Source organism: Toxorhynchites rutilus, chromosome 2 (genome assembly GCF_029784135.1).
Source record: "Toxorhynchites rutilus septentrionalis strain SRP chromosome 2, ASM2978413v1, whole genome shotgun sequence".
NCBI lineage: Eukaryota > Metazoa > Arthropoda > Insecta > Diptera > Culicidae > Toxorhynchites > Toxorhynchites rutilus.
Window position 1 is genome coordinate 200827898 of NC_073745.1, and position 27061 is coordinate 200854958.

A 27061-nucleotide genomic window follows, 5' to 3' on the forward strand; every position below is an offset into this window, starting at 1 on the left:
ACATGAAATTAATTTGAAATATTTTCTAAATGAATTGAATTTCTGTTACATTATTCCACTTATAACTATATAATATGAGTCTCAACCATTACCTACCATCTCCCAGCCCCGTATTGTAAGTCCATCAATACTTTGGGTTCGAACCACAGATCATTTCCACTTGAAATTACTTATAGACACATTCTGTTCGCATTAGTTGATTCATTAGAGTTTTTGTTTTGTTATTCATGTTTTTCTAGTCGTACCCCCTCATGACAGTGTCCTAGTAGCATCTTCCGAAGCTAACTGATGACAGAATAAGCAACTACCTTAACTATCAAAAATGCTTTTATATGAAAGACAAGACCTCAATACACTGATACTTGGAAACTTATCACGTTCCGTTGGTTCTACTCTGAGAAATAGTATCTCTCTATCAACAACAGCAACAACATTCTGCTCGGCAACCAGCACGAACACATTCATTTTTTCTTCTCAATTGCACAAAAGAAACTCGCTCTCCTTCCTCAATCCACAATTCACCGAACACTTTGGATACATAAGCTGCTTCAAACTGGAATATCATTTTTTTGATTACTAGAACTAGAAACATTCACACTACTAAACAACGCAATATTTAGACTACCAGTTCTCCGATAAAAAGATCTCTATTTAAAAACGACTTAACAAGTTCGATTATGCCTTCCTTTGAGTTGTCTAAATTTTTTGATTTGTATCGTTTTCTACTTTCTTTTATCAGAAAATACGAAGGAAACTTTCGAAACCAATAAAGTTTATTCGCCTTACTCTCTTCCTATAATTATGATAATATAAAAACATAAACAATCAATATATGTAGGAAATTACAGTTGTCTGAAAGTGGATTTAATATTTACAAGAGATCGAGCGTTTTATTTCACGACCGTATTCATACCCGGCATAATACTGGTGACGTCGTCATTCATCACCTTCTGGCTGGAGTGGAACGCAGTGCCGGCCAGATCAATGATAGGTAATGATTGCCATACAAGAGCTCTATTACAAATTCTTACTCAGTTCAAACAAATACCAACCCATCATCAAATTGAACTGGAATGCAGCGAGAGCACCTGAGTGTGTAAATTTGTAGTGATTAAAATTAAACTCGTTCTAAACAAACCCCATCAAAGCACATTAAATAGATTCAGACTCCGCCAACGAGAAACATTCAGCACACCTTCATCATCACTTTAGCGGAAATCGATCCATAACTGGCAGCTATCACACAGCTACACTACACACCATGTTCCATAGTCATCATCAACATCAGTGAAGCTGGTCGGCTACCGCTTCATGTTTCATATTTGAACGACCGAAACAGAAAATATTACAACAACGGATAACAACGGAAGATTGTCTCTTTTTCTGGAAGCGAAACGCATGCTGCGACATAAAACTGATATACTTTGCCAATCATGAATGAATGAATGAATATATTTTCTGAATAATTATAAGTAAACAAGATCAAACTTCACCAACACACAATTTACCAACGTCACAACTCAGAAACCAGTCGTAACAACTTTTATTTACCCTCCTTGCAACAGCCTGGATCCTACTAGAGAAAATTGTTGGTTACACAGTATTTAATAAATTTTATAGTAGATAGATCAGTTTTACTAGTTAGTGAAAATGAAGTAGTTTTTTAGATAATTATTGAAATGTTCTCAAGGCATGTTGCATGACATTTACCCTTATTAATTGGATATTTGTTTCAAATTTGTACGCACATACTCGTATATGTTTTATTGTTATTTTATGAGAACTGTGGGTTTAACAAAGCAATATTCAATAACTGGCTAATTGGTGATTTGTTATTAGGTTTTGCTAGCATTAGGAAATACAAAAGTTGATTCCTTGAAATGCATTAATACACTGGAATTTTAAAGGCAATAGAGGAAAGTAGTGAGAAAAAATTTTGATCAATATACACAGTAGTTACAACCAGGGCCATAATTTTCCAAGATGAAAAATGAATAGCGACTCTCCTCTTCGGCATTCGCCGTCGACTAGCACTACTTCGGCATTCGCCGTCAACATGATTTAACTTGACTAGAGAATGATTTGACGAGCGTTGAGAGCGAGGATGACTGATGAATTGTTCTAGTCAATGATTTTTCTAATTTACATGACTAATGAATACAAATCTGCCTCTTCATTCAACTGACTTCGATCCACATTTCTACTTCCCCCTTAATAGTTCCCCCTTTATTGTATACCCACCGTGAGCTCAAACCAACGAACTTAGAAATGTATCAGGTATGCTATAAAGGTTCGCGCGTTATGATTCGTAAATAGCGTGCAAAATAGCGCACACACAAAATATCTAGCTCACCTGTAGTGTATGTCAAACCACGTTGAACTCAAACATCGATACATGTATACGTGATACAGAATGAGAGAAACGAATTCATTTTGAGGAGAGTCACTTCAAAATGCAATGAAGTCCATTTGACGGGGAAGATTGAAATGTGATAATCGAGCCGTAGAGGGAGATAGCGACTAAACCCCCGACTGACCTTGAGCCATGTTGACGGAGAAACTGACTACAAAGGGAAATTTCTGCATAGTCTGCTGAATATCCTCAGTTGAATATGGCTATGCCGAGCCCTGGTTACAACTACAGTTCAACGGTTTTGCATTCATTTTTTTTTATTGAGGAAAACTGATCTAACAAGTACCATGCACAACATCAACTTCACCCACAATTCGACAGAAGATTCATTCAAAACCCTGGGAACGCATTATTTTCCGCAAGAAAAGAACTTGTCATTGTTTTTTTTATCCAAAATATATATTTTTATTAAGGCTCACATGGCGTCAGCCTGACGGGGCCGGGAGTTCAATATTTCGACAATGTTTGCCTTGCAACTATGTTAGTAATATGTAACCGACGGGAGGCGATCTGGCGTAGTGGTAACATCCATGCCTCTCACGCTAAAGGTCACGAGTTCAATTCTCACTCCCGACATTCTTCCAAAAATGGAAGTAAAAAGTGACGAACCAGCCAAATGAGTTGAAAATCACTATAATACAGATAAAAAAAAAATATGTAACCGATTACTCGCGGTTGGCTCGAGGTTAGTATTACAAGTGTTTTCGTAATTGTGATGTTGCTGTCTCCAATGCTCTGTACGTGTGCCCGACACGGAAAACTTCCTATTGGGATGCAGCTGACCATTAATCAGTAACGCCCCCCAGGTCTGTACCCCATATCTTGCGTGGTGTGTCTTCTCGAATCGAGGAATCCAGGATAGAATGGTCACTAGCCGGCGCAATAATCAGCTCGTGTAGAGTTGTCATGAGCGGTACAACCTTTGGCTCTTGTTGAATGATCAGTGGACTGCACAACCTTCGGCCCGTGTATCTGTAAAGAGTGTGTGTATGTATTGCCTCGACTACGTAAAAGTTTATAGATTGGATAGGAGGGATATGAAACAGGGACACAACGAAGGAAACATCATTAAACGTTGACATCGGCGTTTCTGAGGAACAGGTATAGATGAAGCAGATGATCAGGATCACGGCTACCTAAGATATCCCGGACGGGGATATCCGATTGTCTGCCTTGTGCTCTCAGTGCTCTAGAGAGCTGAGAGCGAGCAGCATGGAACCGGATACACGACCAGACAATATGCTCGATGTCGTGGTAGCCATCGCCACAATCACAAAGATTGTTTGCTGAGAGCCCAATGCGATAGAGATGCGCGTTTAGGTTGTAGTGATTGGACATAAGCCGAGATATCACGCGAATGAAATCACGACCTACATTCAATCCCTTGAACCATGCACTCGTTGACACCTTAGGTATAGTCGTGTGTAACCAACGACCGAACTCATCTTCACTTCATATGCGCTGCCAACTAACGAGTGTGTGCTGAAAGGGAATCTGGAAAAATGCATTATAAGCAATTTGCCTTTCAAAAAGTGTGCCTTCTGAAGCGCCCACCTTAGCTAGCGAGTCCGCTTTCTCATTCCCCGGAATCGAGCAACGAGAGGGAACCCATGCTAAGGTAATCTTGAATAATTTTTCAACCAAAACACTCAATAGATGTCTTATTCTTGTTAGGAAATAAGATGAGCGTTTATCAACTTTCATTGAGCGGATTGCCTCTATTGAGCTGAGACTGTCTGACAAAATAAAATAATGGTCGATGGGCAATGTTTCAATGACCCCTAGTGCGTAGTATATCGCACCCAGTTCTGCAACATACACGGAACAAGGATCTTTAAGTTTGAAAGAGGAACTGGAATTTTCATTGAAGATGCCGAAACCAGTGGACCCGTTTATGAATGAACCGTCAGTAAAAACATTTTATCAGATCTAACTTTCCCATATTTTTCCGAAAATATCGACGGGATAACATTGGATCGTAGATGATCTTGGATTCCATGGATTTTTTATCGCTTGGACAGATAAAAATGACAGAGGAATTGCAAAAGTATGGGAAGCAAACTTGGTTGGAGATGCCCGGTAAAGGGTGCACTTCATGGGTAAGATACTCATGGTATAAAGACATAAAACTTGACTGAGGAGTCAGTTGGAGTAAAAACTTGTCATTGTTCTCAGAGCTGTAAGCTAAAAATGATGTCTGGAATTTAGAGTCAGAAATTTTATATTCATTGAGTGCGCAAATTAATTCGTTCTGTTTTTTTTATGAACAACACATGTATTTGAATATTGAAATGAATTAATACATTATTCAAAGTATTGTCCATCGCTAGCCTCTACTTTTTCCCATCTGTCTGGCTATTTCCGGGTTCCGTCGTGAAAGAAGTACTTATCTTATGAAGCCAAGAATGAATTCCTCCCACTTTTGATACCCTATTCTGAAGTAAAGTGTATTCCACTCGAAGCGCTCAGCATCGTTCGAAACTGGTCTGGTCGAATAATCTAGAGTTTTTCGTCAACAGCTCACTTTGAAGGGATCAATTGTTGCCTGTAGAAGTCGCTATTAGCAACTCAGAGTGGATCACACCCTTTCGATTCCGATTCGTGGAGCTGCCGGTCTAGAATAGCACTTCGGGTCCTGGTCCCTGTCCATGTCGTAGAAGGCAACTAAAGGAAAGCGGACACGACAAAGAAACGGATAACATGTAACACTAAAGACTGACAGCCGTGCTATTCTGCTCCCTGAGTAAGTAAGGGTGATACCTTCCTGAAATTGCGTATGGGGTTATGGTGCGATTGCCTCGTCCCGGTAAATACCTTAGCAGAACTCCGAGTACGTTCGAAGCTCGTCTAGCCTTAGATACTAGGTACTAGGATCAGATGTAACATTCTTGATTTACGCCGATCCGGCTCTGAACACGGTCCCATGAAGGCCCGTGTCAACTCTTGCATGGCCTCACTGCTTGCATAAATAACCATGGGATCACAAAAAGGCAGTTATTATGTACAACGAGTGGAGATAGCGGCTCGGAGTTGGGACCCAACCAAAATGGAGACAACCAGTAAAAACAACGGAGAACGAAGAAACAGTACGATGGATACAGGTGACCTAGTCAACGCGTCTACCTAGTAGTAGAAAGCTGCTGCGATCGCCACTACTAAACCGAGTGGAAACACCAGGCTCTAGTGGCAGTAATGGAGAAATACCTGAGACTCAGTAAAGTCGGGTGATCAATCCTCTGTTCCTGTCAAAGCCCAGCGGTAGTTTAACCCAGGAAGGAGAGCTGACTGGAGATAGAATCCTGAACACGATCGTGATGAGGGTCAAAGAACTCGATACCTTTGTGCAGGACAAACCCAACGTGCATAATGAGATCAAGTCCAGGATGTCGGGTATAAGATCTCTCTTGGGACGTGCTATGAAGAAGCACGATGAACTCGTGGGAAGAACGAAACCCGCCGAGAAAGCACTCGCGGAAGTGTTGCAGAGAGCTCTAGCTGAAGAGACCCAAAAATCAGGAGCTCAGCATTCAAAGACCTTGTCGAAAAGGTGCTCGGCGACCATGCGAATGTGAGGGCCTTATCCTCCGTGTCATCGATAGAATACAGAAACATCAGTGTGCTCACCACTGAGAAGGACCTGTGTCAAAAGTTGGAGAAGGAAAACATCGTGGGCCATATTCCGATGAAAATCCGATTAAGAAAGGCGGAACGCAGACCGCAACGATTTGTTTCTTGATGGACGCAGCGAACATCTGCTGAGCTGTGGCTAGTTTCAGAATCGTTCTTCCTGTTCTCAAGCAATTGGAGAGATTTTTCAAGTGTTTAAACTTCGGTCATCCGACGAAAGACTGCTTGGGTCCAGATAGACCCAAACTGTGCAGTAAATGCGGAATGGTGGGACTTTTTGTCAGGGACTGCAAGGGGCGACCAAGGTGTATGCTCTGAGAAAAAGAGGACAGTCCCTGGTCAATGTGGTATAGAGGGTAATAAGAAAGCCGATTTCTTTAAAAGATTAGGATCTTCAACTAAATGGCTATTTTGTGGATTATCTACATCATGCATAAAATCAGAGCTCAAAACATGGGAAATATCGATGATTGACGACAACTGAAGGGCTCTATCAACACCAAGACAATCCAAATTAATCATTACACCTTGTAACAGAAAAACACGCAGCTTACTCAGCGTGAATAAGGCAGATTGAGTACATTAACCGGTCTATAGACCGGACACTGTCCGAGCAGGTATACCCTTAAAAAATCGGAAAACTGACAGATAATAACTGTCGTTTCTCCAATTTCGAAGCTAACACTTCGGAACATTTGCTGTGTCAATGCTGTACACTAATTCAGCGAAGACGGCGAATTCTTGGAAAGGGCACTCTTATGCCTAACAATATTTTGGTCTGCTGAACCAAATAAGGTAAGGAACTTCAAAGTCCTGGTGCGATTATCACTTTTTTCCTGAGTGATGATACGAACTGATACTACATACATAGCAAACTGGAGTGCACTACAATAGATCAAACTAATGATCACAGTGGTACAATGTTCCTACACAAGAAGAAGAGAAGTGGGCAGTAATGACCATACGACGGAAGGCTTCAATTGCCCTGTGTACAAACAGGCAAGGGAAGGTCAACGGTGATGGAGATAACCCAAATTTATCTTTACCACTGCGACACCGCAGAGCAACTGTTGTGGCAGTCAATGACAGAAACAAACTGCGATGTCGCAATTATCGCGAAGCCGTATCGCGTTCCCTCCAGTAACGGCAATTGGGTGACGGATAAAGCGGACATGATTACCATTCAAGCCATGGGCCGATATCCCATTCGGGAGGTGGTCTCGAGGTCAAGGGTTTCGTGATCACAAATATCAACGGAATTTTCATCTGCAGTTGCTACACACCTCCCAGATGGACGATGGACCAGTTCCACTACATGCTGGATGCCCTCGCCGAATGAAGACCAGTCGTTATAAGAGAGGATTTGGGCAGCTGTACCAACGCGAGCGGAACTAGTTTACTAGAAGCTCTGGTCAAGTTGGATGTAGCCCTGTGCAACGAGGGCACCACTAGGACCTCCTGCAGAGATGGATCGATCTGACCTTGTGCAGTCCGTCGTTCATGACGAAAATGAGAGGGAGTATAAGCGAGGGATACACCCACAGTGACCATCAAGCCATCCGTTGTACGATTGACCAACGAAACTCCGTGACAGTACGAGTGAAAAGGATATGCCCGCGCAGGTGGAAGACAAGGACCTTTTCGTCGAAGCCCTACGCGTGGAAAGCGACATCTTGGACGCGAATGAACTGACAGAAACGCTAGCAAAAGCATGTGATACAACAAGTTACTACCAGCCTATTGGGAGAGTTAAGCACTTGGCGTGCTTCGGGCCAACTGCCTTAGCGACAGAAGACGCTTCCAACGGGCAAGCAACGACAACAGAGAAGAGCGGAGAGTGGAATATAGGAGGCTAGCTCCACACTTAAACTGGCGATAAAGCGGAGCAAATCCAATTGCTTCGGGATGTTATAACGGAACGTAGACGTCAATCCATGGAGCAATGCCTGGTGATGGCGAAGCTCTGGGGGCTAACGACACCCTCCGAAATGTGAAATGTCTAAAAATTATCGTGGAAGGGTTATTCCCGCACCACGACCAGACGACCTGGTCACCCACGCCATATAGAGAGAATGGATTTGATTACATTGAACACAGACAGGTGTTGAACGGTGAGCTAGTTGCAGCTATGAAACGACTCAAAACGAAGAAAGCGCCTGGCCCAGATGGGATCCCTAATGTAGCTTTGAAAGCGGCAGTCCTAGCATTCACTGATATGTTCAGGACAGTAATGCAGAAGTGTCTAGACAAAAACTACTACTTTCCGAATCGATAGAAGGTACAAAAACTAGTACTGTTGTCCAGACCAGGAAAGACGCCGGGTGACCCAGCATCGTATGGAACCAAATTCCTGCTGGACACTTTTGAAAATCTTCCGAGAGAGTCATTCAAAACAGGCTGACGGAATGCACGGAGGGAGCTCTGGACTGTCGGGTAGATGCTATTCGCATAGTGATCGAAAGCGCCAACAAAGCATTCAAACAGTAGCGCAGAGGAAACCGATACGGCGCAATGATAACGATCGACGTTAAGAACGCCATCAATAGTACCAGCTGGGAGTACATTGCGACTGCGCTCAACACGATGAAAGTCTCAGACTATCTGTGCAGAATACTGAGAAGCTACTTCGAGAACCGGGATATAGTGTACGAGACAAACACGAACCAGGTGCAAATTAAAACTAAAGTTCTATAGTAACTATAGCGTGGCAGTTCCGCAGGGCTCTCTCCTGGGCCAATCGCGCTGGAATAGTATGTACGATGGCGTACTAAAGCTGAATCTGCCTAGAGGTGTGGAGATCATTGACTTCGCGAATGACATCGTTATCCTCATGACAGGAGAATCCTAAGAACGTATCAAAATATTTGCCACCAAGTGGATAAGCATGATCGGATGATCGGAGTACTGGAAAGGAATACTTTTCCTCCAAATACATTTATAACATTGAAATAATTAATTGTTTTGAGTACACTAATAAACCAATCTAAGTAATAGTCTTATTGTTTTGCCGTTACAATTCATGGGACCGATGGTAGCGGTGTAATTTCACTCTATTGTGACCAATTCATACCAATATGGTCGTGATTTCACAGGCTAAATCTCTGGTCATACCGGAAGTAAAGGAATAACCCCCAGCAATCAAATCAATGAGTTCATGTCAATATCAATTCATGTCGGACCTCGCTGATGATGTATTCGAACTTGCATCCTCTTACTGACATTTATCCAGTGAATGTCATCCGACCGACCAATGAAGTCGCATTGGATGAATGTTTTGCGCCTAACCAAGACAATAAAGGTTAAATGTGTAAATTCTAGTGTGACTGCAAGTCTCATAAACGAAAATAGTAACTATATCCCATAACATGTACATGATTTCAACCGAGTTATCATCTGGAAACTAAAGAAAGTGATTGGTTCTATAAATATGAATTATAATATTTGGTTTTCAGGTGTCTGTATTTGGACGAAAGGCGATTTGCATCGGCGATATTTACAATATTAATGTGTGTTATTTGAATTCAAACAAGTAGTTGGTGAGACTAATAATGTAAATCATGGTACAGCGCAAAAAAAATTGAACAAGGAATTATGTAGTTTGCTCTGTTGAGACGCTTATCTTTTTGGGTATAGGGTATCATTTATTTTCAAAAAATTGCATTGAACATCGATTAATATTTATTCTTAATAGTTTCATAATGTTTTTTATAATAGAGGTTTTCATTTTCTAACAAAATACGTTGTTTGAATGATGAATAATAGATTCAAAATAACAATCAGATATAGAACATTAAGCTTGGCCTGCTTTTACGTTTCTGTTCTCCTTTTTTCTTCTTTCTTTCTCTGTCTCTTACCCACAACCGAAACAACGCACCTGAAATCAAAATACTAACAAACTGGGATGTAAAATACAAACAAAAAACAACTTACAATATCCAATTGGCACACGATCTCTTCTAAACATCCACACCTATTAGGTAATTACAGTTGCCTGAAAGTAGACCTAATGTTTACGCGTGATCGAGCGTTCTATTTCACCACCGTATTCATACCGGGCATCATACTGGTGACCTCATCCTTCATAACGTTCTGGCTGGAGTGGAATGCCGTGCCAGCCCGGGTCATGATAGGTAAGTGACTGCTGCTTACAATTTTTTTTTTCGCTGGAGTTAAACTGAGTCTTCCCAAAATGTGTATGTTCTCCGGTGTGTTTTGATCTTTTTTGTTACACGTATGTGAGAGTTCTATTGTGTAAGTTGTGTTCAGTTTGATGATTATGTGTACACACCCAAACACTTTCCTCAGATCGTTTGAAAATAATGTTTATTGGTCACGATGATAACAGTCGAATAAGTTCAATAAAGCTTCAAAAAAAGAGCAATGTACAGAATTGTGGAGGTAAAACGGGATCGACGTGTGTTTATGTTTGCTTTTATCCTTTCATCAATGCATATTTACGTTTCCCACCACTATAAAAGCTGGGTCGAAGTCGGTACCTTAAAATTTAAATGCACTAGCCCAAGGACTTCAGAAGGTTACAACTGAAAAAAATGCTTATCCGGACAACTTTCATGCGGCATCGATGGATTCTTTGATATTGATCATCACTACCCTATACGTTTCATCCTCTCACTGCGATATCGGTTATTTCATCATCACTTATGTTGACTTATGTCCTGATGGAGTGCTTCTCGGAAGAAATCATGGTTGATTTTGTTCGACTCCCAACTCCGACCCTCTGTTTTCATCCCTCGTCTTTTAAACAGATTTTGACTGATGGTGTGGGTATAGTCATCACACACTCTCCAATCAATATTTGATACTAAATACGAGCCTCTGGAGGCGAAAACCCCTCGCGTTAGTAAATGTACTCCCCCACTCTATTGTCCAGGCATTGAAGTCCGATGACTATGGGACTCCATCCGAGGAGCTCTTTCGTTAAATTGTGTAACACCTGATCAAACTGCTCTTTCGTCCATTTTGCCCATATTCAGAGGTATGATCCAACAAATCCTTTGCGGTTCCTAGTTTAGCGCCTGAAGTCCATGCATTTAAAGCACTGAAGCTTGCTGAGTAACTCTCTCGAGGCATTACGTTCTCCCGATTTTCGTATTGCCAGTCCCCAGTCACTTGCTTGCTGCGATTCTTGGAAGTCTTATGGCTGCTGCGTGTGTTTTCCTCAGTTGGATTGTTGAAAAAAAATTACTCAGCGCATTCTCTGAAGTGATCTCATCGAGATTCCTGCATTCGAACACTATCTCTTGAGACAAAGCCCTCATGTTCGCTGTTCCTCCCAACGATTTCTCGACAAAGCTTTTATTAGCCGTTCGTTCTGAGTACACCTTACTCTGGCAACATTTTCTCCGAGTTCTCTCATGTTCCTGTAGTCCCAATCAAGGCGTTTTTTGCCTTTTCTTCCTTCGGGATTTTTTCCTCCGTTCGACATTTGACTCTCTGATATTTCGCTTTTCGCGATCACTGAACGAGTTTTTTTTTGGATAGAGGTTTAGCTAAAATTATCTGTCTAAGAAATGGAAGATCTCCACGGTGAGCATTGACTTGAGTACGAAAAATATGCTTCTACGGCCTTGAAGTTGAATTGCAGCAGACATGGCGAAAATAGTCAAACAACTACACTCGGTGCTCTGTCGTACTGCTGTGGAGCTGGCAGCAAAGAAGTTGGGCATTGTGAGGCACTTCGTGTCCGCCAGATATACCAGATCCAACACTTACAACATCCTCTCCCTTCTGGAGAAAGGCGAGAGTGTTGAACGGAAGTCTGGTTCCGGTCGCTCGACAGTGCTGCGCAACCGTAGAATGAAGTAGAAGCTGAAGAGGAATATCATCTTTCCGCGCCTTGGGCCGGCCGTGTCTGAGTAGCAGGCAATCACCCAGAAGGATCGACTGAAAGTACTGGTGAAAAACATATTCTTGGCGAAGTACAACGTTGTGATCATAATGAATGACGAGACTTACTTGACACTGGACGGCACCGACTGGCGGGAAACCGGGTACTTTACGTCGTCGATGTCGTCAAATATATCTCCCATACCTAGATACCGAAGAAGACCCTTCTGTGCCTAGCCATGGAGCTGCCGGGCTAGAATCAGGCACTTCAGGTCTTGGTCCCTGTCTAATCGGGTGACAACGCGAATAAAGGCATGGCAAAGCCTATGGAGATGCACGGGAAAAATACCGTGTACAGGAGAAACGAAAGGAGTGCCAGGCACATCAGAATCGACACCAGTAAGATCCTGATTACGACATACTGGTATGACATGGAAAACGGACACGACACGGAAACGGATAACATGCGACGCTACAGGCTGACATTTGTGCTCTTCTGCTCCCTGAGTAAGCAAGGGTGACACCTTCCTGAATTGACGTGTGGGGTTATAGTGCGGTTGCCCCCGTCCCGGTAAATACCTTGGCAGGACTCCGAGTACGTTCGAAGCTCGTCTAGGCTTAGGCACTAGGTACTAGGATCAGGTGTAACATTCCTGACTTACACCGATTCGGCTCTGAACACGGTCCCATGAAGGCCCGTGTCAACTCTTGCATGGCCTCACTGCTTGCATAGATATCCATGGGATCACAAAAAGGCGACTATGTACAACGAGCGGAAATAGCGGCTCGGAGTTGGGACCCAACCAAAATTGATACAATTAACAAAAACAACGAAGAACGAACAAATAGTATGATGGATACAGATGACCAAGTTAACGCGTTCACTAGTAGTAAAAAGCTGCTGCGTTCGCCACTACTCAACCGAATGGAAACACCAGGCTCTAGTGGCAGTAATGGAGGAATACCTGAGACTCAGCACAGTCGGGGGATCAATTCTCTGTTCCTGTCAAAGCCCATTGGTAATTTAACCCGGAAGGAGGGCTGATTGGATATAGCATCCTAAACACGATCATGATGGTGTTAGAGAACTCGACACCTTCGTGCAGGACACACCCAACGACAGCGAACAGTTGGGTGACAGCGACGACCAGAGAGACACCAAGAGAAACAAGAGAAGCAAGAGACTGGAGCACGGTTGTGAATTGAAACAAGAAAAAACTAAACAACGAACAAAAAGAGAGGGAGAAGAAAGAGAAAGAGATGAAAAAAATGAAGAAAGAGAATGAAGAGGCACATAGGAAGAGATAGGTGATACCACCCAGCTGCTTCAGTTCTCCTCTCTGCCGTTGTGTAGATCCACATTACACACGACGTTATAGCCAAGTAATATGAAATTGTAATTCTCCATTTCCTGGACTTGGACGAATACGATGTCAAGTTCCATGGTACAACAGGAAGCTCGTAGGGCGTCAATCTTGGTTTGGTTGGTGATCGTTTTCACGCTGATTTGCGCTGATATAGCTGAAATGTTCCATAGCTGGATTTGTCCGACCCGCTCGTCATCGATTCTTATCGCCGTTTTTTCCAGAAGTCGTACATGCGGTCTCCGACTGATTAACCTATTCGCTGCCAAGGACGAGTATACTCGTCCGCTTGGCATCAAGTGAACCTTTTTTTGGGTACGATTCCAAGGTGACGTTCAGTCTGACAAAAAAGAAGTGTGCTTCCATACATACAATCATTCTAAAACTTTTGAAAATGGTGTTTTATTTGTCTGCCGACCTAGTTTGGGTGTACAATTTTCAATATTGGTTTAATGAACTTTTAGTTACTTGGTTAGCAGATGTTAATATTTTTATAATATTTTTATTTAAATCTTCAATCAAGGGAGAATTAAAATTCGATTAGCGCGCTCAGAGAAAATGAATATTTTTTCAAATCCTTCTTTCCATTGCTATTATTTTGAACAGCACTGTACATGGCCCAATTCACGGATGAAACAATTCTAATCATAAACCTTCATTATACGCTCATTATAACGCAATGTTGAAGCATGCGTATATAGAGGAGATGTGTCTAAAACGCGCCTGCCTGACAATTTGATCCGCCTGATTTTCTCGTAAACCAGCAAGAATAGAAATGCAATGGTTATAGGCAATCGTGTCCATGCAGGTTTTACATTTGTAACATGCTTTAAAAAAATTATTTTCTTTGGGAGAGATTTTCGATTTACGTACTGACGTAGTTGTTACCTTAATTTTCAAGAGCACGGTCGAGATAAATACATTCTCGCTTAGGTGTGCGTATTACACACTTCTCCTATACCTTAGAAGTGTGAGCGGATATCCTTCTACTGCTGCAACTCCATAAATATTGCAGAAAGGCTTGGTTCGTTCGTTAATTCGTTTCGAGGTTATAAATAGTTCAAAGCATAAGTTCAAATTTTGGCTAATGGGTATTGGGAGTGGTTAGCATAACGAAACGCGAATCGCTCGAAAAATACTCGCTTTCTCGTATATTCGTATAGAACAGTTGTTAATTTATAATAATTTGACTTTGCGAATTCGAGCGTCGCATGAGAACGAATACAAAATTCATCCATTAGTTGTAATTTATGGTGGTTTAGTCCAAGTGTACCCTTTAATTACCATTAAATAGTTGATCTTATCTGAACCGGAGCTATGGTTCGATATAAATCCGCCATATTTTGTCCACCGCTAGTCCACATATAAAAATATACATCAATAGCGTTAGTGTCACCTGCAGCCCCATCCTTTGTTCCAACTCGCAAAATTCACCATCTGTTAGCCAGTTTCACAAAAATTAAACTCCCACACGTCCGTAGCATACCTCCCGAAAGCACACGTAGCTATGAATATTTACAAAATGCTTGGCTGTCGTTAATTTTCACCAAACCGCAAAAAGAGACAATCCAATCGATCGATGTGTATGTGTACCAACAGCGTAAACATTCCGAAATTTCCAGCAAACAAGCAACGCAAATATCATCCCCGAATACCATCGAGGATGGAATCCTTTTTTTCGTGTCTGCCCATAAATAAGAATTCTGTGCTCTCGCTAGACATTTCAGGAACGTATGTGAACACGGTTGGTTCGTTACGGGAAAATCTTTCGATTTATACTATTAAGAATAACACATCGTGCTTATCAAATATTGTGAGTTGCAATCCTAGAAAATCCTATGATAAATTATAAGTAATGTAATGTAAGTAATAACGACGATCAGTTGAGAACTGTCAAAATAATTTCATGATTCATTTGTCCACAAAAAGATGGCGCACCCTGTACTCATAACCTGTTTTGCGAGAGGCGTTGCGAATCAGACTTGCTCCAGTTACCTACTATAATATGAATTAAAGCTTCGTTATGTTTTCATATTTTTAATTAAAGCTGTATATTTCGAAACACTAGAAAACCCATCGAAACCAACCGTGTCAACAAAACGAAATACCACACCAATCAGCCGGAACCGCAGAATCATCATTCATATTTACAGTAACCTGTTGTCAAATATTTACCTCTGATATCGATTTTCTCTGTTTTTTCCGTTTCAACGCAAAACGCATCGGTTCTACGCGCGACCAAAAATTGCCACGTTGCAATGGTGCGACACGCTGAACAACCAAACCCAAAACAAAAAAAAACTACGTCCGAAAAAGGCGTCACAACAATGCTGAATTTTTTCACCACCTCCAACGGTTTCCGCAGCACACTACCGGTGGTGTCGAATCTGACGGCCATGAACGTGTGGGATGGCGTCTGCATGTGCTTCATCTACGCCTCCCTGCTGGAGTTTGTCTGCGTCAATTACGTCGGCCGGAAGCGACCGCTGCACAATGTTGTATATAGGCCAGGAGAGAATCCAGTCACACAGGTAGGCTACCAAGTCCGTACCGTACCCCACTTATATAATACCATCCCAAATGCCCCATAGAACGAAGTCTCTGTTTCCTCCGAACCCGAATTGTACAGTAAATTGGAAACTCCTGTTTTAACCCAGCAGAGTTCTCGTTTAGTTTCGTAAAATTATGATTTCATTATGCTTGAAAGTAATCTCTTTTGGTTCCAAATCATTTCATTATCCTCCTTGGTTATTGTACATGATATCTTCCCCTGGAATGAGTTTACATTCGTAGCACTAGGAAGGAAATTGATTAAATCATTCAAACGAAAGATATTCCTTGCTCCGGAAGCAATGAAACTACTCAACATATTACAGAAACATTACCCATACCATTATTCTCATCTTCTTTTATTTCTGATTTAATCAGTTGGTAATTTCCGTCCATCATCCAGCTCTGTCTCATCAAGCTCCGTTTTATTTTTTGTTACCCCCAGAAACATGAGTTCTTACCCCACTTCTTTCCCTTCGATGTTGCTTATGTACAGACTGTTCATTTTCGTGCACAAAGTTCAAACCTCTTCTACGCGAGTCTATACTGTCTCTATATGTACCTTTCTGTGCTCCATAACACTGTGTCTTCATCCGTACTTCGATGTAGTGTTAGTTTGTGTGACGTCAGTTCAGGTGTGTAATTGTTCTCATGTTTTAAGGGTGGAAAACTTGTTATTGAAAAGAGGATTGCACCTTCAATGGCACACTGACGACGCTTGACGACAAATTAAGAGAATAGATGTTTAATGCTTCCATTATGTATATGCCTTAGTACGTGTTTTCACAATAGTTTCAGTTATGATTTGTACGAAGATTCAGTTTCATCAGCCCATAGTGTACGAGGGAATACTTGAGAGCAAAAAAAACTATACTTTACTTACGAGTGGAATGGTTGCACTGAACTTGTCACCCACCAAAAACCACCCTCTCAGAATTAATTGGAAAAAGGGTGGGAGTGATGGCATCAGCCATCGTTGCATGCTTCATGTTTTTCAAAACTAGTATAGATTGTCCTCTTGGAAAGTTGTTTCGTGATTTTCTTAGAAAAAAGGGGGGGTCAAACGAAAGAAGAACTTACCTCGTATCACTGGAAACTTATGTTTTACAAAATTTAAATGCAGTTTTTTTGGAAACTGTTTTCCGAATTATTTCGTCGATTGTTGCACGAAAAGTGTTTTCCAGTGTTGTTAACTAAAATAAAAACAGAACGGAATCATTCTTTGTGATTTTTTGTGGTGCGAGTAAAACCGATATATGGGGTAAGACGGGCAAGTAATGTGATATACAAATCGTAGAAATTCATCGCTCGCGAGAGGAATAATTTAATTCAAATAGGGTATGAAATAATTTCGAAAATGCACATACCGAAATATAATCATCACTGAATTGTATTCTTCAATTGAACCACCCAAAATGCTTGATATTAAAGCCGCAAAAATTACGTCAATGTCGTCAATGTTAAAGTGTGGAATAACTCGTTAACGTACACTTTAACACTAATATGAAATTAAAATGTAATTGTCCAAATCCACCGCATTTTCCATATCGCATGTTTGTGAGAGTTGCTATTTTTGAGTTATGTCGAATCATATGTGAAGTGCAAAAAAAAATAAACGCCCTTTCTAGCAGTCAGTCAGACTAATTTCGAAAAAATTAAGTATGCAAAGATGTTTAATTCATTCGCTATCCAACTCTTGACGAGTAAAGTTCAGTGTCGTTATTGTGCATTGCCACTTTTACTATTGTGCGATTGGTATAGTGTACGAGTGAAGGTCATTGCTGTCCGCTTTCGAATTGACCTTTTGTGAAGTGGAACAAAGGAAGCAGCGCTCTTGCAGCTTGCAGCCCTTGGCGGCTGTTGAACATCAGCATAACGGGATCGCCATCGTGTGGCTGTCGTTAACGGGAATTATCATCACGTGACCGTGTGAGCTATTCTTGCGCTATTGTGTTGATCCATAGCGCGTAGCCTCTGTCTCTCCCTGGTTAGGGCAGTAGAGCGCAGTATCGGAACAACATTTATATTAAGGTACACATATTTAATATTAATATTATTATTCAACTCATTCGTTCATTGTTTAATATTATTATCATAATTTATTTTTGTTTATTTTTTTTTCCTCGAGATTATTGTTAAAATCAATAATATATTAGAAATAAGACAGAAATTTTTGTAAAATGGAGGATAGTGGAGGATCTCCAGAGATGGAGATCTCCGATAATGAATCCCATTTAAGATCTGGGAAAAAACATAAACGAGTCCCTCAAAAAGAAGATAATTCTTCTGGGGACGAATCTGCTCATCCTTCCAAGCCCCCCTCTAAGAAAATAGCAAGCCTCCCTTCTGAACCCACTGTTACTTCCACTCCCCCTCTCCCATCATCGATTTCGCTTCCCCCTTCTGATGTTTCCGATCCAACCCAATCCTCGTCCTCGTCCTCGTCCTCGTCTTCTCACTCTGTTGTTTCCGCTCCACGTGTCAGAGTTTATCCAGAAGATGCACCTGGAACTGGCCCGTGGGTTGTTTTCCTCCGGCCAAAACCAAAAGGAAAAAGCCTTAACGTGATTCAGATCATGAAAGATCTGGCCAGATACTCTTCTGTATCTGAAATTCGCAGGGTTAGACCGAACAAATTGCGGGTTGTCGTGAATGAACGGAAACACGCAAACGAGATTGTTGCTGACCAACACTTCACTCTCGAATATAGAACATTTATACCCTCCCATAACGTAGAAATTGAGGGGGTGATAACTGAAACGGGTCTGACGAGCGAACAAATAAAAAAAAAGAAGGAAAAGGCAAGTTCAAGAAGCTTCCCTCAATGGAAGTAAAGATCTTGGACTGTCGCCAACTCGGGAAACTCTCCCATGATGGGGACCAAACTAAATTTACGCCGTCAGACTCGTTTCGAGTCACCTTTGCTGGTGCCGCCCTCCCTGACTACGTTATGGTGGACAAATTGAGACTACCTGTGCGACTCTTCGTGCCAAAGCCCATGACTTACAACAAATGCAAGTCAGTTGGTCACACTTCAGATTATTGTGCCAACAAGGAGCGCTGTGCCACTTGCGGAGAGCAACATGAGGGGAAATCCTGCAGTGCGACTGAGCATAAGTGTCCATATTGCGGAGGATCCCCACACGCGCTCTCAGCTTGTGAAACTTACAAGAGTCGCTGGGAGAAACAGAAGCGCTCTTTAAAGGAACGCTCGAAGCGCACTTTTGCGGAAATTTTAAAGGGCGCTTCTCCACTGGCCCAACAACAACAACAACCAATCTCAACACACAATATCTTTTCCACGTTGCCAGTTGATGAAATGGAAGCGGACACAGCTAGCGGGGGCACATCGTTTATTTTCAAAGGGAATCCCCGGCGCAAAAATGTGACCACTCCCAAAGTTCAAGAACAAGTTCCTCCGGTGATACCCCCAGTTAGCTTGCCTAAAAAATCGAGTGCAGCGGACAAGCAAAATCAGGTTCCTCCTGGCTTCCGTGGGAATAGTTCACCTTCGAACGACCCAGCACTCGAGGGGACATCAAAAACCCCAACTGTCCCTGTTTTTCCGTCCAGCTCAACTTCCCAATCGGGATTTATAAAGTTGTCTGACCTTTTGGATCAAATCTTCAAGTGTTTTAATGTTTCCGACTCCATCAGAACCCTTGTCATCTCAATGCTTCCAGTATTAAAGACAATTTTACAGCAATTGATGCAAACATGGCCCCTCCTTGCAATGATTATCTCTCTTGATGTCTAATTTAGATAGAGAGGTCGGAGATATCACTGTTTTTCAGTGGAATTGTCGTAGTCTTATCCCTAAATTGGATACATTCAAATTTTTAATTCATAACTTCAATTGTGATGTTTTTGCTCTGTCCGAAACTTGGCTTTCTTCGCGAGATGATATCTCTTTCCACGATTTTAATATTATACGCTTGGACCGCGATGACAGATACGGAGGGGTACTATTGGGGATCAATAAGTGCCACTCATTTTTTCGAATTGACCTTCCACCTATTGGAGGGATCGAAGCTGTTGCTTGTCATGCAAACATCAGAGGCAAAGACCTCTGTATAGTTAGCTTGTATTGGCCTCCGAGAGCTGCGGCTAGCCGCAAACAACTTGATGACATGTGCTCACTCCTTCCTGAGCCACGATTGATCTTGGGAGACTTCAACTCTCACGGAACTGCCTGGGGGGAACAGTACGACGACAATCGTTCACTGTTGATATATGATCTTTGTAACAGCTTCAATATGACACTTTTGAACACTGGGGAAACAACACGTGTACCTAAACCTCCTGCTAACCCAAGTGCTCTTGACCTCTCGCTTTGCTCGAATTTACTATCGTTAGATTGCAAGTGGAATGTAATCCAGGACCCCAACGGTAGTGATCACTTGCCAATCAAAATTTCCATCACCATTGGGTCGAATTCTTCTGAATCTATAAACATGGCATATGACCTCACAAGACACATTGACTGGAAAAAAATATGCGGACGCGATTGCTCTAGTCATCAATTCCAGAGATGGTTTACCTCCATTGGAGGAGTATAACTTCCTTTCTCGTTTGATCTATGACAGCGCGATTCGCGCTCAAACGAAACCCATCCCAGGTTCCACTATTCGTCGAAGGCCTCCCAATCTATGGTGGGATAGCATATGTTCCAAGCTTTATGTAGAAAAATCGAATGCATTTAAAGCTTTTCGGAAACGTGGAACCCCTGAAAATTTTCAGACGTATTTGGACCTTGAAAATCAATTTAAAAACTTGATCAAAGGGAAAAAACGTGCTTATTGGCGAAATTTCGTGGGAGGTTTGTCACGAGAAACGTCAATGAAAAAATTATGGAAAGTGGCTCGAAACATGAGAAATCGCTCTTCAACGAATGAAAGCGAAGAATATTCACATCGATGGATTTTGAATTTTGCACGGAAGTTTTGTCCTGATTCCGCTCTCGTGCAAAAAATTGTTCGAGATATACCACAAGATAGGTGCGATCTTGATTCCGAGTTTTCGATGGTAGAATTCTCTCTTGCTCTCCTTTCATGTAACAATTCTGCTCCGGGATCGGATAGAATTAAGTTCAACTTGTTGAAACACCTCCCTGATGTGGCGAAACATCGCTTGTTGAACTTATTCAATCGGTTTCTGGAGCATAATATTGTTCCAGATGATTGGAGACAAGTACGAGTTATAGCTATTCAAAAACCCGGAAAACCCGCGTCCGACTTCAATTCGTACCGCCCAATAGCAATGCTGTCTTGTATACGGAAATTGTTGGAGAAAATGATCTTGTTTCGCCTTGATCGATGGGTTGAAACGAATGGCCTACTCTCAGATACACAATATGGGTTCCGCAGGGGCAAGGGGACGAATGATTGTCTTGCGTTGCTTTCTTCAGAAATTCAAATGGCTTACGCCGATAAAAAACAAATGGCTTCAGTATTCTTGGATATAAAGGGGGCCTTTGATTCTGTTTCAATAGAGGTTTTGTCGGACAAATTACACTCTCGGGGTCTGCCGCCTCTATTGAATAATATGTTATATAACTTGCTTTGTGAGAAACATTTGAACTTTTCTCACGGAGATTCGGCAGTAAGTCGGGTCTCTTACATGGGCCTCTCCCTCAGGGCTCCTGTTTAAGCCCCCTTTTGTACAACTTCTATGTAAGCGACATTGACAATTGCCTTACACAAAATTGCAGCTCAAGACAACTTGCATATGATGGAGTGCATATGATGCATATGATGGAGTGGTGTCTGTCGTAGGATCAAAAGAATCTGACCTGCAAGAACCCTTACAAGATACTTTGAACAATTATTCAACCTGGGCCATTGGGCTAGGGATCGAATTCTCCTCGGAGAAAACAGAGATGGTGGTTTTTTCTAGGAAGCATAGACCAGCAAAACCAAAGCTTCAACTTTTGGGTAAACCTATCACTCATGCTATGTCATTCAAGTATCTTGGGGTCTGGTTCTACTCCAAATGTACTTGGGGGCCCATATTAGGTATCTGAGTAAAAAATGTCAACAAAGAATAAACTTTCTCCGTACAATTACCGGCACCTGGTGGGGAGCCCATCCCGAAGATCTTATAATGTTGTATCGAACAACTATCCTCTCAGTGATGGAGTATGGCAGTTTCTGTTTTCAATCAGCTGCCAAAACACACCTCATTAAACTCGAGCGAATTCAGTATCTTTGTCTCCGTATTGCGTTGGGATGTATGCCCTCAACGCATACCATGAGTCTCGAGGTTTTGGCAGGCGTACTCCCACTAAAAGATCGCTTCAATTTATTATCTCTTCGGTTCCTCATCCGGTGTAAGGTTATGAATCCATTGGTGATCGGAAATTTTGAGCAATTGATCGAGCTAAATTTTCATTCTGGATTCATGAGCTCATATCATGAATTCACCTCTATGCAGGTTGTTCCTTCTTCGTATATTCCCAACCGTGTTTGTTTTCCTGACTACATCAATTCCTCTGTACATTTCGATCTGTTCATGAAGGAGAAAATCCATGAAAATCCAGATTATCTTAGATTGGGGTTCGTTCCTACAATCTTCAATGCAAAGTATGGGCGTATCAATTGTGATAATATATACTTTACTGATGGGTCCTCTATGAATGAGTCCACAGGATTTGGAGTGTTCAACGTATTTTTTAGCACCTCACACAGTCTTCAGAATCCTTGCTCGGTATATATTGCTGAATTGGCAGCGATATACTGGGCGCTGGACAGCGTCGCCTCACGACCTGTTGAACACTATTACATTGTAACGGATAGTCTTAGCTCTGTCGAAGCTATCCGTTCAGTGAGGCCGGAAAAGCACTCGCCGTACTTCCTTGAGAGAATACGAGAAATTTTGAGTGCTTTATCCAGACGCTGTTATGTCATTACCTTTGTCTGGGTCCCTTCACATTGCTCAATTCCGGGTAACGAGAGGGCTGACTCATTGGCAAAGGTAGGTGCAATTGAAGGCGATATATATCAGCGTCAAATCGCCTTCAATGAATTTTATTCTTTAGTTCGCAAAAATACCATCGCTAACTGGCAACGCAAGTGGAATGAAGATGAATTGGGCCGGTGGTTTCACTCGATTTTCCCAAAGGTTAGCCTCAAACCGTGGTTCAAAAGTCTGGACTTGAGTCGGGACTTTATTCGCACCTTCTCCCGACTCATGTCCAATCACTGTTCGTTAGATGCACTACTCTTCCGTTTCAATCTTGCCAGCAGCAATCTCTGCGTTTGTGGCCAAGGTTATTACGACATCGAGCACGTTGTTTGGTCGTGCGAGGTGTATCTGGTCGCCAGATCGAATTTAGAAAACTCCCTTCGGGCCCGAGGAAGACAGCCCAATGTGCCGGTGAGAGATGTGTTGGCTCGGTTAGACCTTGATTACATGTCTCATATATATGTTTTCCTTAAAGCTATAGATCTTCGTGTGTGATTGTCCCTACATCCTTATACCCTCCTTTCCTTCCTTTGCGGGTAATTCGTCCCCTTGCTATAAATAGTAGAATAAGTTGAAATGTAAATAAACTATAGATATACGAACAGATTTAAGAATTGAGTGCTCATCAACATTGTTACAATTTCCTTATATCCCATCCTTCTCCTAAAAATATGTCACCCTTCTAAACTCGAGTACACCGCGAGTAATCGGTTTTCCACCTTACTAACCATAGATGTAAGAAAATTGTTTATATATATATATATAGTTTTAAAAATATATTTAAGAATTCGGCTCCTTTAAACTTAAGTGGCTCAGTTACTTAAGTTTAAAGGAGCCGAATTCTTAAATATATTTTTAAAACTATATATATATATATAAACAATTTTCTTACGAAAATAAACGAATTAATAAAAAAAAAAGATGTTTAATCAGCTAATATTTTCACATCTGCAAAGTTCTCATGAAATTCAAATGTCAGCTGTTCAATCACTCTTATTTTTTGTCTTAGAGCTAGCCACCTGTCGTAGTATTTTTGGAAAACCTAAAATCAATGTGGACGGCTTCTGGGGTAGATCAACACACATCTTATATATTAAATTTAGTGAATTCTAAAGTTGGTTCACTTCAACTTTCATTTTTGAATAGATTCATGGATACCCGAAAAAATCGTGAAGATCGATCTTTTTCCTTCGATTTTATCGATTTTAATGTTCTTTTTCAGTGTACATCGATTTTAATCTCACCACCTGACAAATTTTATAAACATAATGTCAACATTTGGATAGCTTTCGAGGATGTGATAGTGGATAGTATTGGGGGACCTTGGATCGATATTTAGAAGATCGATCTATTCCTCTCCGATTTCCGATTTTTCAGGTTGATTCTTTCTATTTCAAATATCGGGAAAATCAATCGTTTCTTTTCGATCTTTTAAATCTTTTTGATCTTAGAAAAAAAATTTAAATTGGTTTTCTAGTGAACTTTGATTTTAATCTCACCAAAAACCACTTGACAAATTTCATAAAAATTGGATCCCTTTCAAGGTTGTTTAATAAGTGGTCGTACACATAGGAGAAACAGTTTCGTAAGTTTGGTCAAAACAAGTGGTCACAAGTTATATTTACACTATCTCATTTACTACGCACACAGTGAAAATTGTGACGAGATGGATGGTGACATCAGGTCCAGCTGAAGCGTTCTTTTCTAGAACTGGGACTACTACAAATATTTCGACTGAATGCCAGACGTATGACACGGTTGGATTCAACAGGATATTGTCAGCGTAATTCCGGATGAATATCAGTTGTGGAGATTCTAATAATTTTCAATTACATAATTTGTTTTATTAAATAATCCCATGACGGTTCAAGATGAGTGCTCTAAAAACTACATATTTTTCTGAGCTCTCAAATTGTTTGTTGTGACCTTCATCCTAAGAATCAAAAGAAAAAGCCTTTGATGTTTGAATAGAATGTTTAAAGGAAAGACAACAGTTATATATAATAAGTGAATAAATTGGAAAAAAGGCATTCAATTTTCCAAAGATCGATTCAGTAAAGATCGATTCTTTGGTACCGATTTAATCAGTGAATCGATCCCTACGCCATTTAGAAAATCGATCCATTAAGATCGATCTTTTTCTAAATATCGCCCAATCCTAGTTACTAGACCATTTTCTCAACGTCACTTGTTTACTTTTCATTTATTCACTCAGCGATTTATTTCAACAGTTACACAATATAGTAATATGTGTTTGCATCATTTAACGGGTGTTAAATAAAAAATGAGAATTTTTTCAATACCTTTCAGTAACTCAAATAAAGAGCGTAAAATTTTCTTTCTCCAAGAAAATTGCTCTTTGGGCTCCCTAGAAACAGTAGGCTAGTTTGAATTTAGTCAAAGCAAAGATGGCGTCGAAACAGCACGTGCTCCGCGAACGCATTGTACGGTTCTACAAAACGCATTTCCAGCAAGGAAAAAAGTTCACGGTGGCTCATTTTAAGGAAGAAAATGTACCTGTCAGTACGGTATATCGTATCCTGGGTTCCCTGAACGTAGAGCGGAAGGTCGGAAGTGGTCTTTCGTTCTGGACGACGAAAGTTATTTTCCGCTGTCCAAAACGCATATTCCAGGAAATGATAATTACTACTCCAGCGACAAGTCATCCACACCGCCTGAAGTGAAATACAAGTTCAAGCACAAGTTTGGAAAAAAGGTTATGTTGTACATCGCCATTTCCGACCGGGGCATTTCAAAGCCTTGGTTTAAGCCGAGCGATCTGGCAATCAACCAACAAATCTATCGAGAAGAGTGCCTCGATAAAATCCTGCTGCCGTTCCTGAACGAGCATCACGCGGATGGGAAGTACGTCTTCTGGCCGGACAAGACGTTTTCCCATTACGCTAAGAAGACGCTCGCGTATTTTGAGGTGAAAAAGATACCGTTCGTGCCGAAAGATAGTAACCCAACAAACTTGCCCCAGTGCCGCCCAATATAGGATTTCTTTGGCTCACTCAGTGCCCTAGTGTATAAAAACAATTGGAGGGCCAAGGACACGAAGCAACTGACTACAAGAATCCGGAATTGTATCCGGAAAATGGACGTAAGTGCCGTACAACGTTCTTGTGAGAACAGCAGACCACGACCCTTACACAAACATTCACTGAATTTTTTTAAATAAAATACATTATGTTATTAATAAAAAATACTGAAATCGATGAAAAAAAATATTTTTTTTTATATGTGATTGAAAAAATTCTATTTTTTTTATTTAACACCCGTTATTGTAATAAACTTAAAAAAATTAATGCGAGTTTAATCAAATGACAACAACAACATGAATCAAAAAGAACAGTGTGTGGTTTATCAGCCAGTCCATGCCAAACCGATATAGTGGTTCTCAGATTTTCGTCAAAAGTGGTAGTTTTATTTATTTATTTAACATCGTCTTCGATTACTCGCACAGACTGAACTTATAATCTAAGTATAATTCCCAATCCTATCTATCTTGTTCTTTATTCCTAATACTATCTAGTTATGTTCCTTATGTTCTTTATTCCTAATCTAGTTTTGTTCTTTATCGCAAATTATGAGACCCGTATTTTTTTTTTTTGTTAGGGTGACCATTTCCATTTTGGGGTGGTCCAAAAAACATTTTTTTTGCTGCATTTTTGCCAAAAATGACTTTTTTTAAAAATTCATAACTTTTGAACTACTGGACCGATTCAGATGATCGACATATCAAATTAAAGCCTACTAACTAGCTAAACACATTTAACACATTTGCCAATTAATTGGATTACAATCACATACATCCAGTCTAGTCGCATAGAAATGTTGAACGAAAACTGAAAACATGTTAATTTTGAAAAATCATAACTGAAAAACGAAAACTAACACCTCTCTGGTATTCGGATATATAAGGCTGTCAAAAAAGTCCTGCGGTTTTTTTTTGAATTTTCATTTGTTCATAAAATTAGTTACAATCATCTGTTTTAAGTCAAATATGCGCCGTTTTGTTCGATGACTTGTTCCCAACGAGATGCCAACTTCATAATACCCCTGTTATAGAAGCTCGCTTCCTTATTAGCGAAAAACTCGGATAGCCAATTTTCACTAGCCTCTTTTGTGGCTGACTTCTGACTACCTAGCTCGTTCGCCATGGATAAAAACAGGTGGTAGTCACTTGGTGCAAGGTCCGGACTATACGGCGGATGCAAAAGAACCTCCCATCCGAGCTCCCGGAGCTTCTGGCGCGTCACCAAAGAAGTGTGTGGCCTGGCGTTGTCCTTATGGA

At 41.0% G+C, this 27061-nt stretch overlaps 1 protein-coding gene across 27 annotated transcripts in view; it reads left to right on the forward strand.

Moving 5' to 3' along the window:
• LOC129769323 (glutamate-gated chloride channel) overlaps positions 1-27061 on the forward strand; it is a 445802-nt gene that overhangs the window by 363433 nt on the left and 55308 nt on the right. For 20 of the 27 annotated variants that reach the window (XM_055771497.1, XM_055771499.1, XM_055771512.1 and 17 more), the window contains 2 exons: positions 839-991; positions 15568-15782. In XM_055771497.1, coding sequence (XP_055627472.1) covers positions 839-991; positions 15568-15782 — 368 coding nt within the window. Of the gene's footprint in view, positions 1-838; positions 992-10017; positions 10171-15567; positions 15783-27061 lie in introns of all 27 variants that reach the window. The other 7 variants (XM_055771506.1, XM_055771508.1, XM_055771520.1 and 4 more) reach the window with 1 other exon arrangement.